At 36.3% G+C, this 20,158-nt stretch overlaps 1 protein-coding gene across 20 annotated transcripts in view; it reads left to right on the top strand.

The window, feature by feature from the left end:
- LCOR (ligand dependent nuclear receptor corepressor) overlaps window positions 1–20,158 on the top strand; it is a 134,023-nt gene that overhangs the window by 58,855 nt on the left and 55,010 nt on the right. For all 20 annotated transcript variants that reach the window (XM_021074299.2, XM_084994942.1, XM_021074304.2 and 17 more), the window contains 2 exons: window positions 6,376–6,441; window positions 6,779–6,858. In XM_021074299.2, coding sequence (XP_020929958.2) covers window positions 6,376–6,441; window positions 6,779–6,858 — 146 coding nt within the window. The remainder of the gene's footprint in view (window positions 1–6,375; window positions 6,442–6,778; window positions 6,859–20,158) is intronic.

Below are 20,158 nucleotides of genomic sequence, written 5' to 3' on the forward strand. Positions count from 1 at the left end.
CTGACTTGACTTAGCATGATAGTTTCTAGGTCCATACATGTTGCAAAAAATGCTGGTATTTCATTCCTTTTAATGGCTGAGTAATATTCCATTGTGTATATGTACCACGTCTTCTTGATCCACTCCTCTGTCAATGGACATTTAGGTTGTTTCCATGTCTTGGCTATTGCAAATAGTGCTGCAATGAACACTGGAGTACATGTGTCTTTGCAAGTCGTGGTTTTCTCTGGATAGATGCCCAGGAGTGGGATTGCTGGATCAAATGGTAGTTCTATGTTTAGTTTTCTGAGGAATCTCCATACTGCTTTCCACAGTGGTTGCACCAATTTACAATCCCACCAACAGTGTATGAGGGTTCCTTTTTCTCCACACCCTCTCCAGCACTTATTGTTGGTAGACTTTTGGATGATGGCCATTCTGGCTGGTGTAAGGTGGTACCTCAGAGTGGTTTTGATTTGCATCTCTCTAACAATGAGTGATGTTGAACATCCTTTCATGTGTTTCTCGGCCATCTGTATGTCTTCTTTGGAGAACTGTCTGTTTAGATCTTCTGCCCATTTTTTGATAGGCTTGTTTGTTTTTTGGTATGGAGCTGCAGAAGGTGTTTATAAATTTTGGAGGTTAATCCCTTGTCAGTCGATTCACTTGCAAAGATTTTCTCCCATTCTAAGGGTTGTTTTTTTGTGTTTAGGGTTTCCTTTGCTGTGCAGAAACTTTGAAGTTTGAGTAGGTCCCATTTGTTTGTTTTTGTTGTCAGTACTCTGATAGGTGGATCTGAAAAGATGTTGCTGTCGTTTATGTCAGAGAGTGTTTGGCCTATGTTTTTCTCTAGGAGCTTGATAGTGTCTGGTCTTATATCTAGGTCTTTAATCCATTTGGAGTTTATTTTTGTGTATGGTGTTAGGGAGTGTTCTAATTTCATTCTTTTCCATGGCTAAATTACTTTTAAGTAACTGGTATCCAAGTTTCCAAGTGGCAGTCTTACTTTCCAAATCAGAGCATATCTAGTAATTTATTTTACTCATATCTGTGAATAATAGATTGACTGAAAAGGGGATTTGGGTTTTGGTTTTGTTGGGTGTTTTGTTTTGTTTAAACCCTCAGAATTTTGTAAACATTGCTCCATTAGCTTTTGGCATTTATTTTTACTGATGAAATGACTGGCAATCTAAAATCTCTTTCCTCTTTTATGTAAAATTAAGTAAAATTTTCTCCTTATTTGGAGATTTTAAACTTTTATTCTTGTAAATTAGATCTTTTTTCCAGGAGAGTTCTATGTGTAAGATTCAAGACAGTATTCAACATAAGGAAGTTTTCTTTTTCTTCTCTTTCTCTCCCACCCCCCACCTCCATTTTTTAAGTTATATTCTTTGCTCTTTCTTGTTCTAGCCATCCTGTTTCACAGATATTGAATGTCCTGGCCACTTCCTCATCTCTGATATATATATATTTTTTGGCATGGTTTCTGTGTCTTCAGATTTACTGTGCATTATGAGGGCATTTCTTAAGTTGGATTTTTAAATCACTAATTTGATGTATATTTTTCTACTTAATACCTCTGTTTGGTTATTTTGGCAGTCTTTTTCTTTTTCTTCTCTCCTCAAACACATATTCTCCACTCTTTTTCCGGAGCAGCTTGCTCTTTTTTAAAAAATGCTGTTTCACCCTAGTTTGAATAGAGATACTATTAATAATTTGTCTCCACCTTCTAGTGTTTTTCCTTCATTAATTCTCTTTCCATTTGGGCTACTAATTTTGACTAGATTTTTGTTTGTCTTCAGTATGTCTGGTCAGATTTTTTTCATTAGATCTTGTACTGGACATTCTCAGGATGATAAGGGAGCCAGCAGATTAGCTCCTCACAGAGCATGGACAGGGAACAGATGCTTAGGGAGAGAAGAACTCTTAATGAGTGTATTTGTCCAGCAGAGGTGGATTGCCTAGAGTAATGAGAAGAGGAACCTGGTTTTTTCTCATTACATATAGAAGGTCATTCAGACATCTTTGGTTGTATGACACACTGAAATAGTTGGAACATCAATGAAAGGGGATTAATTCGTTTATATTCCCTTGGATTGAATATAAAAGATTATGTAACCTGGTGCATTTTAATTATTCATTTTAGTGCTTTCTTGTAATGAAGTTAAGTATGGCATTGGCTAGTTAAAACTGAGTTTTAAGCAAAGAACTCCAGATACTATCAGTCCCTTCTTTGTTTTTAAGATACTAGTTGATGATTGTTACCAGCAAGCACCTTTGAACTGAAATTTCATAAAATAATAATACTCTATTAAAGATTGAGCTCTTTTATACTAGCACCAAGTTTTGCAGGATACCCAAGGGACCTTGATGTGAAAATTGCTCATTTTCTGATATGCTCAGCACCTCTTTGTGTCTCAGACTGAAAATCTCTGTATTGTAACTTCAGAGGATAGGTTCCCAAAACCAACGAACTATTTTTTTCATTCCATCCGTAATATTTTCTTTATTTCAGAAGTCCAGGCTCTCACATTAGTTGGCTATATATTTGATATATTCCTGTCTTATTACTTTTCATAACCTGCTTCTCCCATTTTGATTTAGAAATAGAGTAGAGGTTATGATTAAGATTGATGAGGGTAATGTGGGGAGAATGTTAATCATGTCTTTTGTATTTGAGAGCTAGATTATTAAGATCAGAAGCTAAAAACCAGGCATATAGACCCCTAATGTAGAACATTGTGGGAAACAGGAAGACCTTCTTTCCTAACCTTCTTGGAGCATTAAATCTCCTTGAGATGAACAGAAGAAAAACAAAAGCAAGAAAGCCTATGACAAATTTTATATTACAGAATACTTACATAGACAGTACTTTGCATGTAACAAAAAGGAGAAAACATAAGGCAGTTGACATTTATTTCAAAGTGGGGAGTGGTATGTGAATTTCAAGTATAAGAAAACTAGAAACCCAAGCTCTATGTGGGCAGGCACCATGTCTGTTCACTATTGCCTGCCTACTTTGTACCTGCCACTGTCCCTGATAGGTGGTAGGCTTTCAGTTAATGTGTGCTGGATAAGCGAATATATTTCTTGAACAAACTGAAGAGTGTCTTGAAGGAGATAATTTACTTGGGCAGAAATGAAACGAAAAGGCTTGAGAAAATATTAAGAAGTAGAAATGATGGATTACCGAACACATTAGAATACCAACCTGGCTGGAACTGTGTGAATGAGCTGGAATGTTCTGAGAAATAAGGCTGTCATTGGTAGGTTGTGGTCAAATTATAAATAGTTTCCATTGCTGGACTGAGGAATTTGGGATTTGCTTTTTAAACAAGGTGGGTTTTTTTTCTGAACAGACGGTCACATTGTCAAAGTAGTATTTTAGGAGTACAGTCTAAAGACACTGTGATTGTCTTCAGGTTTCAGTGAGGAAGAGACTGGAGACCAGCTTTGATTCCAGTTGCAGTGTTGGATAGGAATTCTTTGGCCAGTAGTCATGCCCAATAAAATTATTAATATTTCTTTATATGTGATATATTACATACATGTGCTTTTTAAGCCCTGGTGATTGAACATAATGATGTTGTCTTTTGCAGAATTTATTGAATTTTCCATGGAATTTTGTTACTGATCTTCATGGTTTTTCTGTAAAATCATAGTATAAATTTTGAATACATTCGTTCTTGTTTGCCTTTTGTTAATGTCAGGCATAGCACATGAGACATTCCTTGTTGCTATGCAACTGTTAGATTCAATATTTAATATTAATAAAACTGAGTGGCATTAAATTCAGTTAACAGAGGCTAGCAAAATATAATTTTACAGTGTCTGATAAGTATTTGTACTGTTTTAATGTATTACAGATATGAGCAAAAGAGATGTGACTTGTTTATAGTTACTGTTCTGATGAAAATTATAGTTAAATCTTTGCATTTATGACCAGATTTTTTCTTGTTTGATTCTTTTTGGTCTTTCTGTTTCACTGCTTTTTGATAGTGATTCAGTTTTTGATACTTTTTGTATGTTATTGGTGAAGTTCTTAATTGATTTTCTTATTCTTTGAGATTCTATTATCTTTTGTAATTAAAAAAAATTTTCCCTCTCAAAGCTTTTATTTGCTTTTTTTCTTTTCTAGAGTGTTTTTTGCTGTACTTAGATCTTTCCCTTTCAGGAATTTATGTCAAGCATGCGCATTTGTAATTTGTTATAATTTCGTATAAACTCAGGTGAAAGTATATTGAATTTGTTCTTCAGGATAAGAGCCTCCTATAATCCCCTTTAGTTATTTGCAAGATATTGAAATGTTTTCATTAGTATTTGTGAAGTCAAAAATCCATTTGGGGGGTAAGAGGACTTTAAAGAGTTGAGGTGGGCTATGGGTTTGTTTGTTTTTAAAGCTAGTGCTAGTGTTAGTTAGATTGGAAGGGGGGGATAAAGGAAAAACGAGTGTTGAAAATATCTAGTTTGCAAGCCCAAGATAGACAGTATCTAGCGATTCCTTCTCATTTCCTCTCCTCTACCCCCCCCCCCGCCCTCAAAACCCTTATCCTCAAGTTCCTGCTGTGGTTCAATGAATTAAGGACCCAATATTGTCTCTGAGGATGCAAATTCAATCCCTGGCCTCACTTAATGGGCTAAGGATCCAGCATTGCTGCAAGTTACAGCATAGGTCTCAGGTGCAGCTGGAGTCTGGTGGTGGTGTGGCTGTGGCGTAGACCCAGCTGCAGCTCTGATTCAACCCCTAGCCCCAGAGCTTCCATATGCTACAGGTGCAGCCTTAAAAACACCCCTCAGCCCAACACTTTCTCCTCCCTAGTGTAGGGAAAAGAGGCTATAGTAATTTAGTTGACAGTGTTTTAATCATAGTAGGTAAATAATAAATAGGCATAGATACCTACCATTTGCTTGAATGGGTAATTTGGTTTTGCTCATGCTTTTGGAATAATTTTGATGGGAAGAGCAAAGGAGAGTTGAGAAAAACAGTTGATCCTTAATAATAAACGAAAAATCTAGAAATCTAGAAAATACTATAGAAAAATTAACTGCGTACAATATAGATGTTACAAACTCTAGAGGTACTCTATTGAAAATGATGGTTTAATACTAAAAACAAAGAAATCCCATACATTACAACGTTATTCTTCTGTTTCTAGGGACCATCTGTTCTACTCCCTTATCTTCCAGACTCTTTATGGTGATTGTGTTGTACTTAGGAGATGTTTGTGTTTGTGGACCTCATGTATCCACCTGGCTGTAGTATTTTAAATTAGTAATTCTCTCACTTTTGAACATAAGAGTTTTTAACAATTAAAAAAAGTATAAATTCTTAGGTGACAGTAGATTATGTGACAAGATACATAGTGTCCCAGACTCCTAGGAACTCAGTAACAGTTTCTGTATTTTCTTAATTATGGTAAAATTTCTCTGCATTTGAAAAACAGTGTATACACTGCACAAGACATATTCTTTCTAAATGCTTAAAGGACATGGTTGCATGGACCTCTTGTAACTAAATGAGGTCCATGATGACATGGTTTGGGAACTGCTTGAACTAATCCATTATTTCTGTTATATAAAGGTACAATCTGATTCTCTTTCACATTTTCCTCCTTGCTCTTAATAATCCATAGAAAATTCTAAGATGGCAAAGATGTTTTTAAATTGTTTTTCATTCAGTTAAATAGTATTCGAGGTAATACATTCAAGTTTTTTGTTTTCATTTTCTACTTTATACTGGTAGAAAATGATAATAGTTTAAACATTTATGTACAGGTATATTTGAATCTCTTTGTATGTGTAATCAGTGGATTCTACCTTCATAAAGGAATCAATGAATAGTTACTGTGGCAGTATGAACTAATTAACAAAGGTCTTTTTATAATATTAAAATAGCTTTAAAAAACTAATACAGATATTGTTTTCAGTGAGGATTTTCCTTCTTCCAAAAACTGTTAGATTGGAGAATCTATTATCTTGGTTCATATTCAGAAACATACTATTTAGGTTAACCAGAATATTTTGGAAATTTTGAAACATTTTGACTCTTTCATTGGGGAAGGTTTGAAAATGGAGTTTGAAAGTTAATGTAAAGAGGTATTTGGAATTTTGTAAGATGATAAGAGAGCTCATTAGTTTACATTTCTTCATTGGTTATTTCTGCTGTTACTTTTATTGTCCGTGAATGTGCTCTGAGTCTGTATTTAATGTTAGTCATTGATAGAAATACAAAGCCTCCTTTTTGGTCATTAGCACTCTTTCCTCAGCATCCCTTCAAAACAATTTGAAGATCCTTGAAAACTGGAAGAAAACACCATCATTTTTTTCATGCAACAAGATTAATAGTTATTTACTATAGGGAATATTATTGTAATGATATTTTTTTCATCCTTTCAGGGTTTGAAAGTATTCTTGAAGGGCTGTTTGGACCTGCATTATTAAAAGATCTCAGTTTATTTAAAGGTATTCAAAAGCTTTTTTTGATATTTCAAATTTTTCCTGGTGACATAAATGGTGCCGTGGTGACTTAAGCCCCAGTCTCCTTCCTCTTATTCACAGTTTTGTGTGGGTTGAATGTGTATCTATGTAAGCATCCTTTTCTGTGTAGTTAATAGTGCAAACATATTTATGAATAAGATGTTTTAACTAATTAGCAATTATTGCAAATAAGGAACCTATCTACTACATAGTGAGGGGTGTTTTTGTTGTTAAAATAAATATTTTAGAAGTTAGTTCTCATTTATTTCCTGGAAAATGCTCTTTTGTGACTATTAACTTGTTATTCCTACTGTTTTTGCAGACTGTGAACCTGAAAGCATTTCTGATTGGACTTTTGATGAAAATTGTCTGTTCTGTTGTTTGAGAAGAGATAAAGTAAAGGTAACCAAGAAACTTGTGAAATTTGTCTACTATGGTATTTTACAGTTTTTATTTTTCTAAAATTTTGGTTACTTTGTTGGAGGACTTGTAGGAGAAGGAAGGTGTGGAGTCCATATTTACTTAGAAAGGATTTGATAGTAACTCAGTGTTGTAATGTAGATTGTTTCTCATCTGTTGATTAGCCTGTTGAGCAAGCTATATCCCAACATGCATTGCTCTGTTTACATAGTTCACTAGGCAGAATAATTAACTAAGTCTCACACTGCTCTGTTTATTTTAAATATGAAATATATGGTAAATCACATAACAGGACTCATTTGTACAGGAAGAACAGCAACATGGATCTGTATCAAGTAGTTATTAATTCATGTAGTTTTTGGTGGACTCTGGTTTATGCTTTAGGTAAAAGATGTTTCTTCATAATATTTGAGCATAGATGCTGTTTGTATTTCAGTTGTAGAAATTGGCTGTACCTTTGGGCTTCTGTTTTATTGCTTTGTGTTTGAACATAGAATTTTGGTTTAGAAACATTTCAGTTATTGGAAAACTTATTAATAATGGGTTTAGTATCTTATGTTTCTTTTCATGGTATTTCTGTTTTAAAGCTTTGGAAACATTTTGAATTCCTTCCTCTCCCTTATACACTTATAACTTCAGATCGTTGACCAGGTTCTATCAGTTCTTCCTCATTGAATTTCTTTTTTGTTGTTGTTGCTGTTTTAGGGCCACATTCATGCCATATGGAGGTGCCCAAGCTAGGGGTCAAAGTGGAGCTGTAACCACTGGCCTATACCACAACTACAGCAACACCAGATTTGAGCCACATCTTCGACCTACAGCACAGCTCACCGCAACGCCAGATCCTTAACCCACTGAGCAAAGGCAGGGGTCAAACCCGCATCCTCATGTGTCCTAGTTGGGTTCGTTAACCGTTGAGCCACAAAGGGAACTCCTCGAATTTATTTCTTTCCACAGTCATCACAATAGTTCAGACCATAAACATCATTTTTGGACTACTGAAATAGCATGAATGGTCTTTCTTAGTTTCCCTCAGTGTGTTAAATCCTGTTAAACTCCTCTCCTCCCTACCTCCCCCTGATCCTCACCCCTCAAACAGTGTGGAAATGTTACCTTGAACTTAGTCTCCAGTGACTTTACAATTATCTTTGGGATTCATTAGCCTACTGCTCAGTGCCTCAGTACCCTCCACACAGTTCAGAACACTTCTCTTTCAAATGATACCCCACTAGTCTTCTTTCTATACCCTTTCTATCAGCTAAACTCACATCATCATTTGTATTAAACAACATACTTTTACCATTTGGACTATGACATTTGCATAACCACTGTTCTTTATAGTTTGAAATTCCCCTTGCTCTTATTCTTAGCTTAAGCACCCCCCCCTTCGTATAAATGGTATACCTCTGCTCTTATTGCTGTTTCAGTCCTTCACACTATTGTAGTAAAAATTATATCCTTATTTATCTATTAATATTCTGCCTTATTTTGTTCATCCTTTTCTGTTTGAATCTTGTGTTCCTGACTACATTGTCAGCCTCTGAAGACTGAACCATGATGTATGCTTCTTTGTACCCCTGCATGTAGCTACTCTACCGTTGTTGGCAAGTTGCTTTAAAATTGAAAGCCAGTTTAAGAGCTTCTTAATGTTCTTTGATGGCATCTTTTTTGCTCGGTACATGAAACAGTTGTTGCTGTGACTATCCAAGATGGTCTGTTTTCATTGACTTAATAAAGAAAATGTTTAGAGATTGATTGTGGTTTGAAAAAATCAGAAAATTAAGCAATGACCAATGAAATTAAAGCTTATCATTTTAAACTGAGTCTGTGTGTGCGCACCCATGTTGTTACTATTGAACAAATTATTAAATAGGCGTTTTGGTAGCAGAGAAGAAGCCAATGATTAATTACCTTTTTTTCAGAATAGGATTGGGAGGAAAGCCCTTCTGTGTTCAGTAGTTGCATATAATATATTCTTCTAATATGATTGAGTTTTCTATTGCTATGTGAGGATAAAATATTACATGAATTTTTCAGAAGAAAATACAGAAATAGCAAGGCATGAAACCTTGGAGTAGCTATTTTTTATTGTTTGTAGTTCTATAATTTTTAGTGGTATTCTAATTAGGAAGAATATTTCCATTTGAAAACCTAGAGAAATGTGGGAAGGCTGTTTTTCTCCTTTAGACATTTCACTAAATGTTTTTGAAATTTATGTCTTTTGGGGATAGCCGTAATATCTATGGAAAATAGGAAAAGAAAGCCTAGAAAATATAACTTATCAGGTATGTAGCATTAGTTGTGTTAGATTTAAAATGAATGTGTTGCAACTCTGCAGGCACTTGGAACATCTCATCTGAGAAGGACTAGAACCTGAAAATTAAATGCATCCACTAGGTTGAAAGCTTGCAGTTTAAGGCTGATTTAAGATTCCAAAAAAAGAATATGTGGGGAGTATGGTAACAGCCAATAGGTGGCAGCATAGAGCACAGTGTTGGAATCTTGAGGTCGGCATGGTGAGGCAGGTATCTAGATAATGTTTGGAAAAGTTGTTAGAAACATTCAACTGATATTTATGAAGGAGATGGAGGTTATGTGCATTTTTTAGTTAATTGGATTTTCATTGGATACAGGCTGTTAGAATGTATAAATACATTTTTTATATTTACTTCTAAAAATATCTAGGTAAAAATAAGTAGCCTCTTTGGAAAACAGAACAGGAATTCTCACCTAGAGATTAGTAAAGCAATTGCTTATCTTCACTTGTGTGGTTAGAAAAAATAATTTGTAAGGGAAAGAACTGTTTTTCAGTTTGTTTGTTTTTGTTTTGGTTGCACTCACAGCATATGGAAATTCCTGGGCCAGAGATTGAATCTGAGCTGCAGCCTTGACCTACACCACATCCTTTTAACACACTGCACCAGGCCAAGGTCAAAAATCCATGATGCCACAGAGACAATGCCAGGTCTTTAACCTGCTGTGCCACAGCACAAACTCCCAGACTGATGTTTTTTTGAGCATCTACTATGTGCCAGTTACTTTTATTTGTTCCCATTTAATCTTCACAACAACTGTATAAAGTTGGTTAAAGACATTCCAGTTTTACAAATAAATGGAAAGGGTCAGAGAGACTAAATTATGGGCAAAGCCACATACCTTGCATTTGATTCATGTTTTTAGAAGCCATGCATTTTGATACTAAAACTAGAAACATGAACATGGAAAGTGGTAGAGCAAGAATTAAGTAGCACTTGGGTTCCCTTTGTGGCTCAGCTGGTTAAGAACCCAACATATCCTCAAGGATTCAGGTTCAATCCCTGGCCTTGCTCAGGGGTTAAGGATCCTGCAATGCCTCAAGCTGATCCCCAGCTGTGCTAGGAGTCTGTTAATGAGTGCCTGCCTGCCTGCCTGCCTTGCTTGCTTTTTCCTTTCTTTTCTAATTGTTGGGCATGTGGTAGGCACTCTAAAATAATTACTTAAATCAGTAAGAAGAAGTCAGTATACTTAATAAAGTCGAAGTATTATAATGTTAATAGCTAACTGTTTTGAGTGCTTATGTGTGTGAAGCATATATACAAATTCTCTGTATTATTCATTCATGAGGATTTTATACTTTTTCTTCTTTTTGAAATAATTTTAGTCTTATGAAACAGTTGCAAAAATTATAAAAAAGAATTCTTCTATACCCTTTACCCTGGTTCCCCAAATCTTAATATCTTATGTAACCACAGTACAGTTAATAAAAATCAGAAAATTAACATTGATGCAATGCTGTAGTCAGCAAACCTTTCAGAATTCACCGGTTACCCCAGTAATGTCATTTTGCTGGTCCAGGAACCAATCTAGGATCACACTTTGTATTATAGTTGTCATGTCTCCTTAATTTCTTTTAGTCTGGAATAGTTCTGCTTTTCTTTGCCTTTCATAACATTGACACTTTTGAAGAATACTGGCAAACTGATTTGTAGAATGCAGTTTAGGTCTGTGTGATGCTTTCTCATGATTGAATTCAGGTTATGCATTTAGGGCAAGAATTCCACATAGTCGATGTTGTGTCATCCTTGCACCATCTTGGGAAGCACATGGTGATGTTGATCACTTGGTTAGATCATGTCTGCAAGTTTTCTCTGCTGTAAGATTTCTTTTTTTCCCTTTTGTATGTGATAGGTATCTTGTAGAGACATACTTTGAGATTTTGTAAATATCTTTTTCTTCATACATTGAAGTCTCTCATACATTAATTTTAGCATTCATTGATGTGTCTTGCTTTAAAAAATTACCACTGTGGTGTTTATCAGATGTTGATTTTCTATTTCTGTTATTTCTTTGACCTCTATTAGGTGGAATCCTACTGTAAGGAAGAAGTTTACCTTCTCTCTGTTTCTGTTTGTTTACCATTGTGGACTCATGTATTGTTTTTTTTTCCTGTGGATTATAATGTATTATAATCACTGTTTATTTTGTAGTTTAAATTGTCCTAGACTTGGCCATTGGAAAAAGCCCTCCCCATTGGCTCCTTCTATTTGGGTTTTTGGGTTTTTTTCTTTACGTGTTCCTATCACTTCTTTACTTTTTTGGCACCATAAAATGTTCTGTCCTTATCTTTGTTTTTCCTTTTCCAACCCGATTTCTCCAAGGAATCTAATCTCTTTTACTTGCAAAATTGTATAAGAAAGCAAGATGCTAGGTGTAATTGCTTCTAGAATGTCATTGCTTTTAGGCCTCCTCAGTTGTCTGAGCTGAGGAAATATATGTGTACTTAAATATACATACATAATACATTCTGTATTTTTTTCAGTATCTGTTATCCTTGTGAGGCTTTTATAACTGTATGATTGTGTTGGTAGTATGAAGAGCTGATCCAGTTGTAGTGAGAGTATTGGAGAGGTGGGAAGAATTAAAAATTACTTTCAAACAAAGGCTTACTGTATAGTACAGGGAACTATATTCAGTCTCCTGGGAAAGACCATGATGGAAAATAATATTTAAAAAAGAATGTGTGTGTGTATACACACACACACACACACACATACCCATATATATGGCTGAGTCATTTTGCTGTACAGCAGAAATTAGCACAGCGTTGTAAACCAACCATAATTTTTTTAAAAATTACTAGTGGGAGTTCCCGTCATGGCGTAGTGGTTAACGAATCCAGCTAGGAACCATGAGGTTGTGGGTTCAATCCCTGGCCTTGCTCAGTGGGTTAACGATCCCGCGTTGCCGTGAGCTGTGGTGTAGGTCACAGACGCAGCTCAGATCCCGCGTTGCTGTGGCTCTGGCGTAGGCTGGCAGCTGCAGCTTGGATTAGACCCCTAGCCTGGGAACCTCCATATGCCGCGGGAGCGGCCCAAGAAATGGCAAAAAGACAAAAATAATAATAATAATAAAAATTACAAGTTTATATTCCTAAAGATGGACTAATTCTATGTGATGAATCAATCTATGGTGATGGCTATTCTTATGTATGGCTGAGTTAGAGATAGCCATTGTAAATAGCATAGATGTTTTAGTAACTAAAGATAGTGCAAGATAGGATGTTGTACCAGAATATAAAGAATATAAAAGTAGCCATGCTCTTGGGTTTATTGTAAGATTGTTAGAGAGTGACTGGCATGTTAGAAGAGTGTTTTAAGAAGTTAGGGTTTAACCTCTATTTTTGGAGGATATATATATATATAGGTCTGGATAGGCAGAGACCAGTGGGGCACATCCTGGGTGGAGCAGAGCATTTATTTTTGTAAGTAACCAGCAATAAGACCAGAATTAGATTATAGATCTCTTTCATTGCTCATCTACTCTCAGGAAGCGAGTAACCATATCCTTTTTATATTTATCACTAGTCTATCGTGTTGTATTTACTCCAGACATTTCATAATTTCCTGTTTCATGAGTATACTTTAATTAGAAGTTCAAATATATCCTTTTCCATTTTAATTTTTATCTGTTCTAATATGTTGAAAATCTATAGTAAGAGCAGATGCTAAATCTAGTTCTCATTGTATTCTACAACATATATTTATGTCAAATATATTAGTTTGGGTATATCTTATCACTGTTTAATGTGACTTGTCTGTTATCTTATCCTAGAGTACTACAACTCAGTGAAGTGTTCACAGTACCTATGATATAAAAGGAACTGTGGAAGAAAAATGTATCAATATAGTGTCTATTAGGAATGAGAAAGAAGAAACAAATGTGAGAAGTTTAAGGGTTATTTATTTATGAGACTTAAATAGATACAGGGTAGAATTAAATGGATACCACAGATTAGCACATGATTACTTTATCAGTTCATTGTATAAATCTAAGTTGCCAGACTTGACTTTGTTATTTTTCCAGGGGCTTTCATATAGATTGTTTCAAAAAATTAAGGAAAACCACTTGACACAGTGAATCAGTGCTTAACCAAGATTAAGTATCAAAGAGATTTGGGATTTGATTTTTACTCGTGTTGGGGGGTCATAGTTTTTAAATATATATTCCCAATATATGTGTCCCCCCCCCAAAAAAAAAGCATACAGACTTGGAGAAACCATTAATTGGAGAGTAACTCTACTGTGTGTAATTTTATATGGTCAGAGGTAACCAGTATATTAGTCATATGACAGATTTATTAAATGCCTGGTTCTGTGGTGAACCAGAGAAGAAGTTAAACTGAAGAAGTTAGAAATGGATCCCTCCTTGCTCATGAAATTTTGTGGCAAATGCAATTAAAGGAGGTTTAAATGAGGGAGAGTTAAATCCTTCATCCTGCATGCCCAGGTCCAAAGCTCTGACATAGGTAGGAAATACTGAAAGTAAAATGTCCCTCCTTGATTCTCATATATAGTATTTTAAAAGGCAGTAGATGATACAAGAAAATATATGTACTCTAGCAGTTGAGAGGTGCAGTAGATGGCACTGGAACTGCCTAATCAAGGACCTGGAGTTCAACCTGAACCTCAAAAGGACCTGTGTTTTAAGGCACTTAATTTGGTAGTTATGTTTAGGATGTAATGGAGAGAAAATTAGAGGAGGTTCTTGTAATTATCCAGAAAATGAGCCTGAACTAGGGTCTTGACTGTGCAGATGCATAAGGAAATAATGTATGTAAATAATCTGGGATAAAGAATTGTCAAGGAGTACCCATTTGTGGCACAGCGGAAACAAATCCAACTAGTATCCATGAGGATGCTAGTTCGATCCCTGGACTTGCACAGGGAGTCAAGGATCCAGCATTGGTGTGAGTTGTGGTGTAGACCACAGACGTGGCTTGGATCCCATGTTGCTGTGTCTGTGTTGTAGGCCAGCAGCTGCAGCTCCAGTTTGACCCCTAGCCTGGAAACTTCCATATGCCATGGATGTGGCCCTAAAAAAAAAAGCAAGAAGTTAAAAAAAAAATTGTCTAAACCTCAGGGATTACATGTATATATAAATAAGAGAGAGTGAAGTAATACTGATGTTAGTCTTTCTAAGCCAAGATGACTTAGCATGGTAAGTTAGTAGAGGTTGACAGAGGAGAAAGGGGGAAGGTATAGTGGCCAATTTTTATGGTAAGGATAATGAGGGTATTAGCTGGAAGCAATTTTTGATGAAAGTAAACATTTAGTCCAGTAGACAGGATTGTGGAAATTGAGTTGAAATAAGAGGTCTGAGCTGAATACATTTTTGGAGTGTTCCTAACTAGATATGGGATTGGCTTATTTGAGCAGATGAATTTTTGATAAGGGGTAAAGCACAAAATACTGAGAACTGAACAAGACCTTCATTTTAGGAAGTAGGAAGAAGAATCAGATTGGAAGGAAGATAGAATCATAGAATAAATGAGTTGTCCATCTTGAATCTGGCATTTTTCTGACCCCATTCTGTATGATTAGTAGACAGATGGATTGTCATGTTTATTGCTCTAATGCAGTCTTCATTGCCTTTTCCCCAGATAGATCCTAAATGGGTTGAGCAGGTACCCCCAACATATAACTCTGGTGGGCTTTGAGAGAAGAGCTTCTCAAGAATACTGATTGTGGGAGGTAGACTATAAGTCTGTCAGGGTTAATGAATAAGTGGGTATCGTGAGAGTTAAGAAATGGATGTAATCTATTGGTTTGAAAAATTCTTAGTGTCTGAAATGATGAAGAAAACAGGACCATAGAAATAATGGACAGTTGGTTTAAGTAAAGATATTTTGGGGGGGAGCATAATATTTATACTTAGGGAAGAAAAGAAACCGGAGGAAAGGAGGAAATTAGTTATTAAAAGGAGGGAACAGGAGTTCCTGTCATGGCTCAGGGGTAACAAACCTAGCTAGTATTCATAAGAACACAGGTTCCATTCCTGGCCTTGCTCAATGGGTTAAGAATTCATTGTTGCCATGACTTGTGACATAGGTTGTAGAGGCTCAGATCTGGCGTTGCTGTGGCTGCCAGCTGTGGCCAGCAGCTGCAGCTCTGATTGAACCCCTAGCCTGGGAACTTCGATGTGGGTGTGGCCCTGAAAAGAAAAAAGCGGGTAGGGAAACAGATGAAGAAGGCGAGAACCAGCAAGAAATTAGTTTCTGATCAGGAGTTCCCATTGTGGCGCAGTGGGAACAAATCCGACTAGTAACCATGAGGTTTCAGGTTCGATTCCTGGCCTCGCTCACTGGGTTAAGGATCCAGCATTGCCGTGAGTTGTGGTGTACCTTGCAGACACGGCTCAGATATGGCATTGCTATGGATGAAGTGTAGGCCAGCAGCTCCGATTCGCCCCCAATCTGGGAGCATCCATCCATGTGCCGTGGGTGCGGCCCTTAAAAAAAAAACAAAAGAAAAGAAAAGAAATGGTTTCTAATCAGCTATGAGAGATTCTTACTGAAATTAGAATACAGTCAATGTAACTATAGGATTTAACGGCTGGAATTAAAAGGAGGCAAGAATGCCTAAGTATAAGAATCCTGGTTACACTGACTTGCTCACGCTGAGAAAGAACAGTGAGGAACTCTGAGCCGTGAAGGCACTGTTTTGAAAAATAGCAAGGGGGAATATGGTAACTTTACTCCTCTCACTTGAATTGCTGTTTGGTGTTTTCTAGTTATTTCAGCAACAAAAAAGATAGTTTCAAGAAAATCAGAAAGATTGCTTCATCCAGCAATGCTTTTTTAAAAACATTTTTTGGTTATTTTTTTCTGTTTTTTGTTGTTTGTTTGTTTGTTTTCTCTAATTGAGATATAATTGACATATAACTTTTTAGTATCAGGTATACAACATGTAACGGTTAATATCTGTGTATATTGCAAAATGATCACCACAATAAGTTTAGTTAATATTCATCACCACACAGATACAATTTTTTTTCTTGTGATGAGAATTTTTAATATTCATACTTGGCAATTTTCAAGCATATAATACAGTATTATTAACTGTAGTCACCATGCTATACATTACATCCCCAAAACTTAATTGATTTTGTAACTAGAAGTTTGTACCTTTTACCACCCTCACCAATTTGACACCCTTCTGCCACCTGTTTTCTGTATCTGTGAGTGGAGTGTTTCATTTTTAGAACCCACATATAAGTGAGGTCATACGATATTTGTCTTTCTCTGACTTATTTTATTTAGCATAATGTCCTCAAGGTAGCAACCATATTATCACAAATGGCAAGGCTTCTGTAAAAAGCTTAGTATTATACCATTGTGTGTATATGTTTAGGTAGGTAATTGGACCAACCACATTTTCTTTATCCATTCATACATCTGTGCACACTTAGGTTGCTTCTGTATCTTGGCTGTCATAATTAATGCTGCAGTGAACATGAGGATGCCTGTATCTTTTTGAGTTGTTTTTGTTTCCTTTGGATAAATATCCAGAAGTGGAATTGCTGGATCATATGATAGTTCTGGTTTTTTTTGAGGGATGGTCAAATCTTTTTTCCACGTAAGTTGCACGATATTACATTCCCAGCAGTAATGCATAAGAACCTCAGTTTATCCACATCATCCCAGCATTTGTTGTCTTCCATTTATTTTTTGTTTTTATTGTCATTTTGATTGTCATTCCCTAATAATTTTGGTGTTGAACATCTTTTCATGTGTTTATTATTTTATCAAGTACCTTGCCCATTTTTAAATCAAGTTTTGTTGTTGTTGTTTAGTTGTACAAATTCTTTGTGAATATTAACCTCTTACGAAATCTATTATTTGCAAAGATTTTCTCCCAGTTTATAGGTTACCTTTTCACTCAGTTGATTATGTCATTTGATAAATGGAAGTTTTTAAAATTTTGATGTTTATCTATTTATACTTTTGTTGCCTGTTCTTTTGGTGTTATATCCAAAAAATCATTGTCAAATCCACTATTATTGAATCCTTCCACCCTGTGTTTTCTTCACAGGGTTTTATAATTTTAAGTCTTTGATCCATTTTGAGTTTATTTTTGTGTATAATATAAGGATGCAACTTGATGCTTTTTATTTACATGTGGATATCCAGTTTTCCCAACACCATTTGTTAAAGAGTCATTGAATGGTCTTGGCACCCCTGTCAAAAATTATTTGGCCATACATGTGAGGGTTTATTTCTGGACTCTATTCCATTCCATTATTCTATGTGTCTTTCTATGCCAGTACCATATTTTTTTTAAATTGCAGTAACTGGTAGGTAACATTATGTAAGTTTTATGTGTGCAGATTGTATTTCTACTTAATGTATACACTACAGCATGCTCATCACCAAAAATTCAGTTTTCGTCTATCACCATACAGTTGATACCTTTATCTAGCTCCTCCTCCTCCTTCCCCCTTTGTTCTTGGTATCTACATGTTTGATTTATTTGTTCATTTATTCTGGTTTTTTTTTTTTGGTTTTGTTTGTTATATTCCATGTATGAGTGAAATCACATGGAATTGTCTTTCTCCATCTGACTTACTTTACTTAGCATTAAGACCCTCAACTTTCATCCATGTTGTTGCACATGGCAAGGTTTCACCTTTTTATGTCTGAGTAGTATTCGATTATATGTAATATATATAATTGTGTGTGTATATATACACTGTATCTTCTCTATCCATTTATTGATGTAGAGAAAAGGGAACTCTCATACAGTCAATGGGAATGTAAATTGGTACAGCCACTATAGAAAACAGTGTGTAGATTCTTCAAAAAATTAAGAATAAAATGATATACCATATGATCCATCTATCCCACTTCTGGGTGTTTATCCAAAGAATTCAGAAACACTAATTGGAAAAGGTACATGCACCTCTGTGTTCATGGCAGCATTATTTACAATTATCCAGATATGATAACAACCTAAGTACTGTATTGTTTTGATTACTGTAGCTTTGTAATAAGTTTTGAAATTAGGAAGTGTGATACCTCAGAGTTCCCGTTGTGGCATAGTGGAAATGAATCCAACTAGGAACCATGAGATTGCAGGTTCAATCCCTGGCCTTGCTCAGTGGATTAAGGATCCGGTGTTGCTGTGAGCTATGGTGTAGGTTGCAGACGTGGCTTGGATCTGGCATGGCTATTTCTATGGCGTAGGCCAGCAGCTGTAGTTCCAATTAGACCTCTAGCCTGGGAAACTCCACGTGCCATGGGTGCAGCCCTAAAAAGGACAAAAAAAAGAAAGTGTGATACCTCCAAATTTTTTTCTCTTTTCCAAGATTGTTTTGGCTGTTTGGAGTCTCTTCCAATTCTATATGAATATTAGCATAAATTTTTGTATTTCTGCAAAATACTCCATTAGGGGAGTTCCCATCATGGCTCAGAGGTTAACAAACCCGATTAGTATCCATGAGGACGTGGGTTTGATCCCTGGCCTCCTTCAGTGGGCTAAGGATCTGGCATTGCTCTGAACTGTAGTGTAGATCACAGACGTGGCTTGGATCCAGTGCTGCTGTGGCTGTGGACCAATAGCTACAGCTCCAATTCGACCCCCAGCCTGGGATCCTCCATATGCTGTGGGTGTGGCCCTTAAAAAAAAAAAAAAAAAAAAACACCTTTAAGATTTTGATCGAGGTTACATTAACTATGTGGATGATTTGTGGTAGCATTGACATCTTAACAGTGTTAAATCTTAGCCCTTGTATTTTTTACGTTTTTCTTTTAAAAGCTTTATTAAGTTCCTCATTTCTTTTTTGTGTGTGTGTGTTTTTTGCCTTTTCTAGGGCTGCTCCCACTGCATATGGAGGTTCCCAGGCTAGGGGTCCAATTGGAGCTATAGCCGCCAGCCTCCACCGGAGCCATAGCACCGCCAGATCCAAGCCACGTCTGCGACCTTCACCACAGCTCACAACAATGCCAGGTCCTTAACCCACTGAGCAAGGCCAGGGATTGAACCCATAACCTCATGGTTCCTAGTCGGATTCATTAACCGCTGAGCCATGACAGGAACTCCAAGTTCCTCATTGCTAAATTTAAAATGAACTATTTATTTCACCCTTATTATGTCAGAAAGTACCGGCCACTGCAGTTGAAATAAAGGTACTGTAAATATTTAAAAAGTTTTAGCTACTGATGCTATTTTCAAGAAATTTGTTGTCTAGTGGAAGAGGTAAGAAATATTTATACATAAATAAATATGGTACAGGTTATAAAAGTAGTGCTGTCAGAGCAGCATATGTAAATCACTACAGGGGTTTAGAAAAAGGCAAGATTACCCTCAGCAGCTGACTTTGTAATACTATTACCTCCAGTGTGCAATTGGCTCTTCAAGTGTTTATAGTGATCTTGAGTATCTGGAGAAATCCATAGTCATTACTGAGAGCAGATTAGAAATTCAGTAAGTCTTGGAGTTCCCGTCTTGGCGCAGCGGAAACGAATCTGACTAGGAACCATGTAGGTTGCGGATTCAATGCCTGGCCTTGCTCAGTAGGTTAAGGATCTGGCGTTGCCCCAAGCTGTGGTGTAGGTCGCAAACGTGGCTTGAATCTGGTGTTGCTGTGGTTCTGATGTAGGCCGGCAGCAACAGCTCCAATTAGATCCCTAGCCTGGGAACCTCCATATGTCTCAGGTGCGGCCCTAAAAAGACAAAAGACATGCATATGCACACAAAAGAAAAATTCAGTAAGTCTTTTAATTGAGCCTGGATTGTGGCTGAGAATTGGGATAGTATAAACTTTTCCAACTAGTGGAAGGATATAAGAAACCCTTGGTATTGACTGGGATGGCTTACATTTGTCTTTCAATGTTTTAATAACTATACGAGTGTCATAGAAGAAAAATTATGGCAAGAAATTCTGATTATAAATACTGGTGAGTTACATATATGGTAATAATAGTCATTTGCCACTTGTACTTTAAGCTTAATTTCCATGTACAGTA

This window comes from Sus scrofa, chromosome 14 (assembly GCF_054392235.1).
Source record: "Sus scrofa isolate SSC_HxYL_T2T_F1_AM1 chromosome 14, Sscrofa_HxYL_maternal_Yorkshire_Landrace_v2.0, whole genome shotgun sequence".
In the NCBI taxonomy this organism is placed as follows: Eukaryota; Metazoa; Chordata; class Mammalia; order Artiodactyla; family Suidae; genus Sus; species Sus scrofa.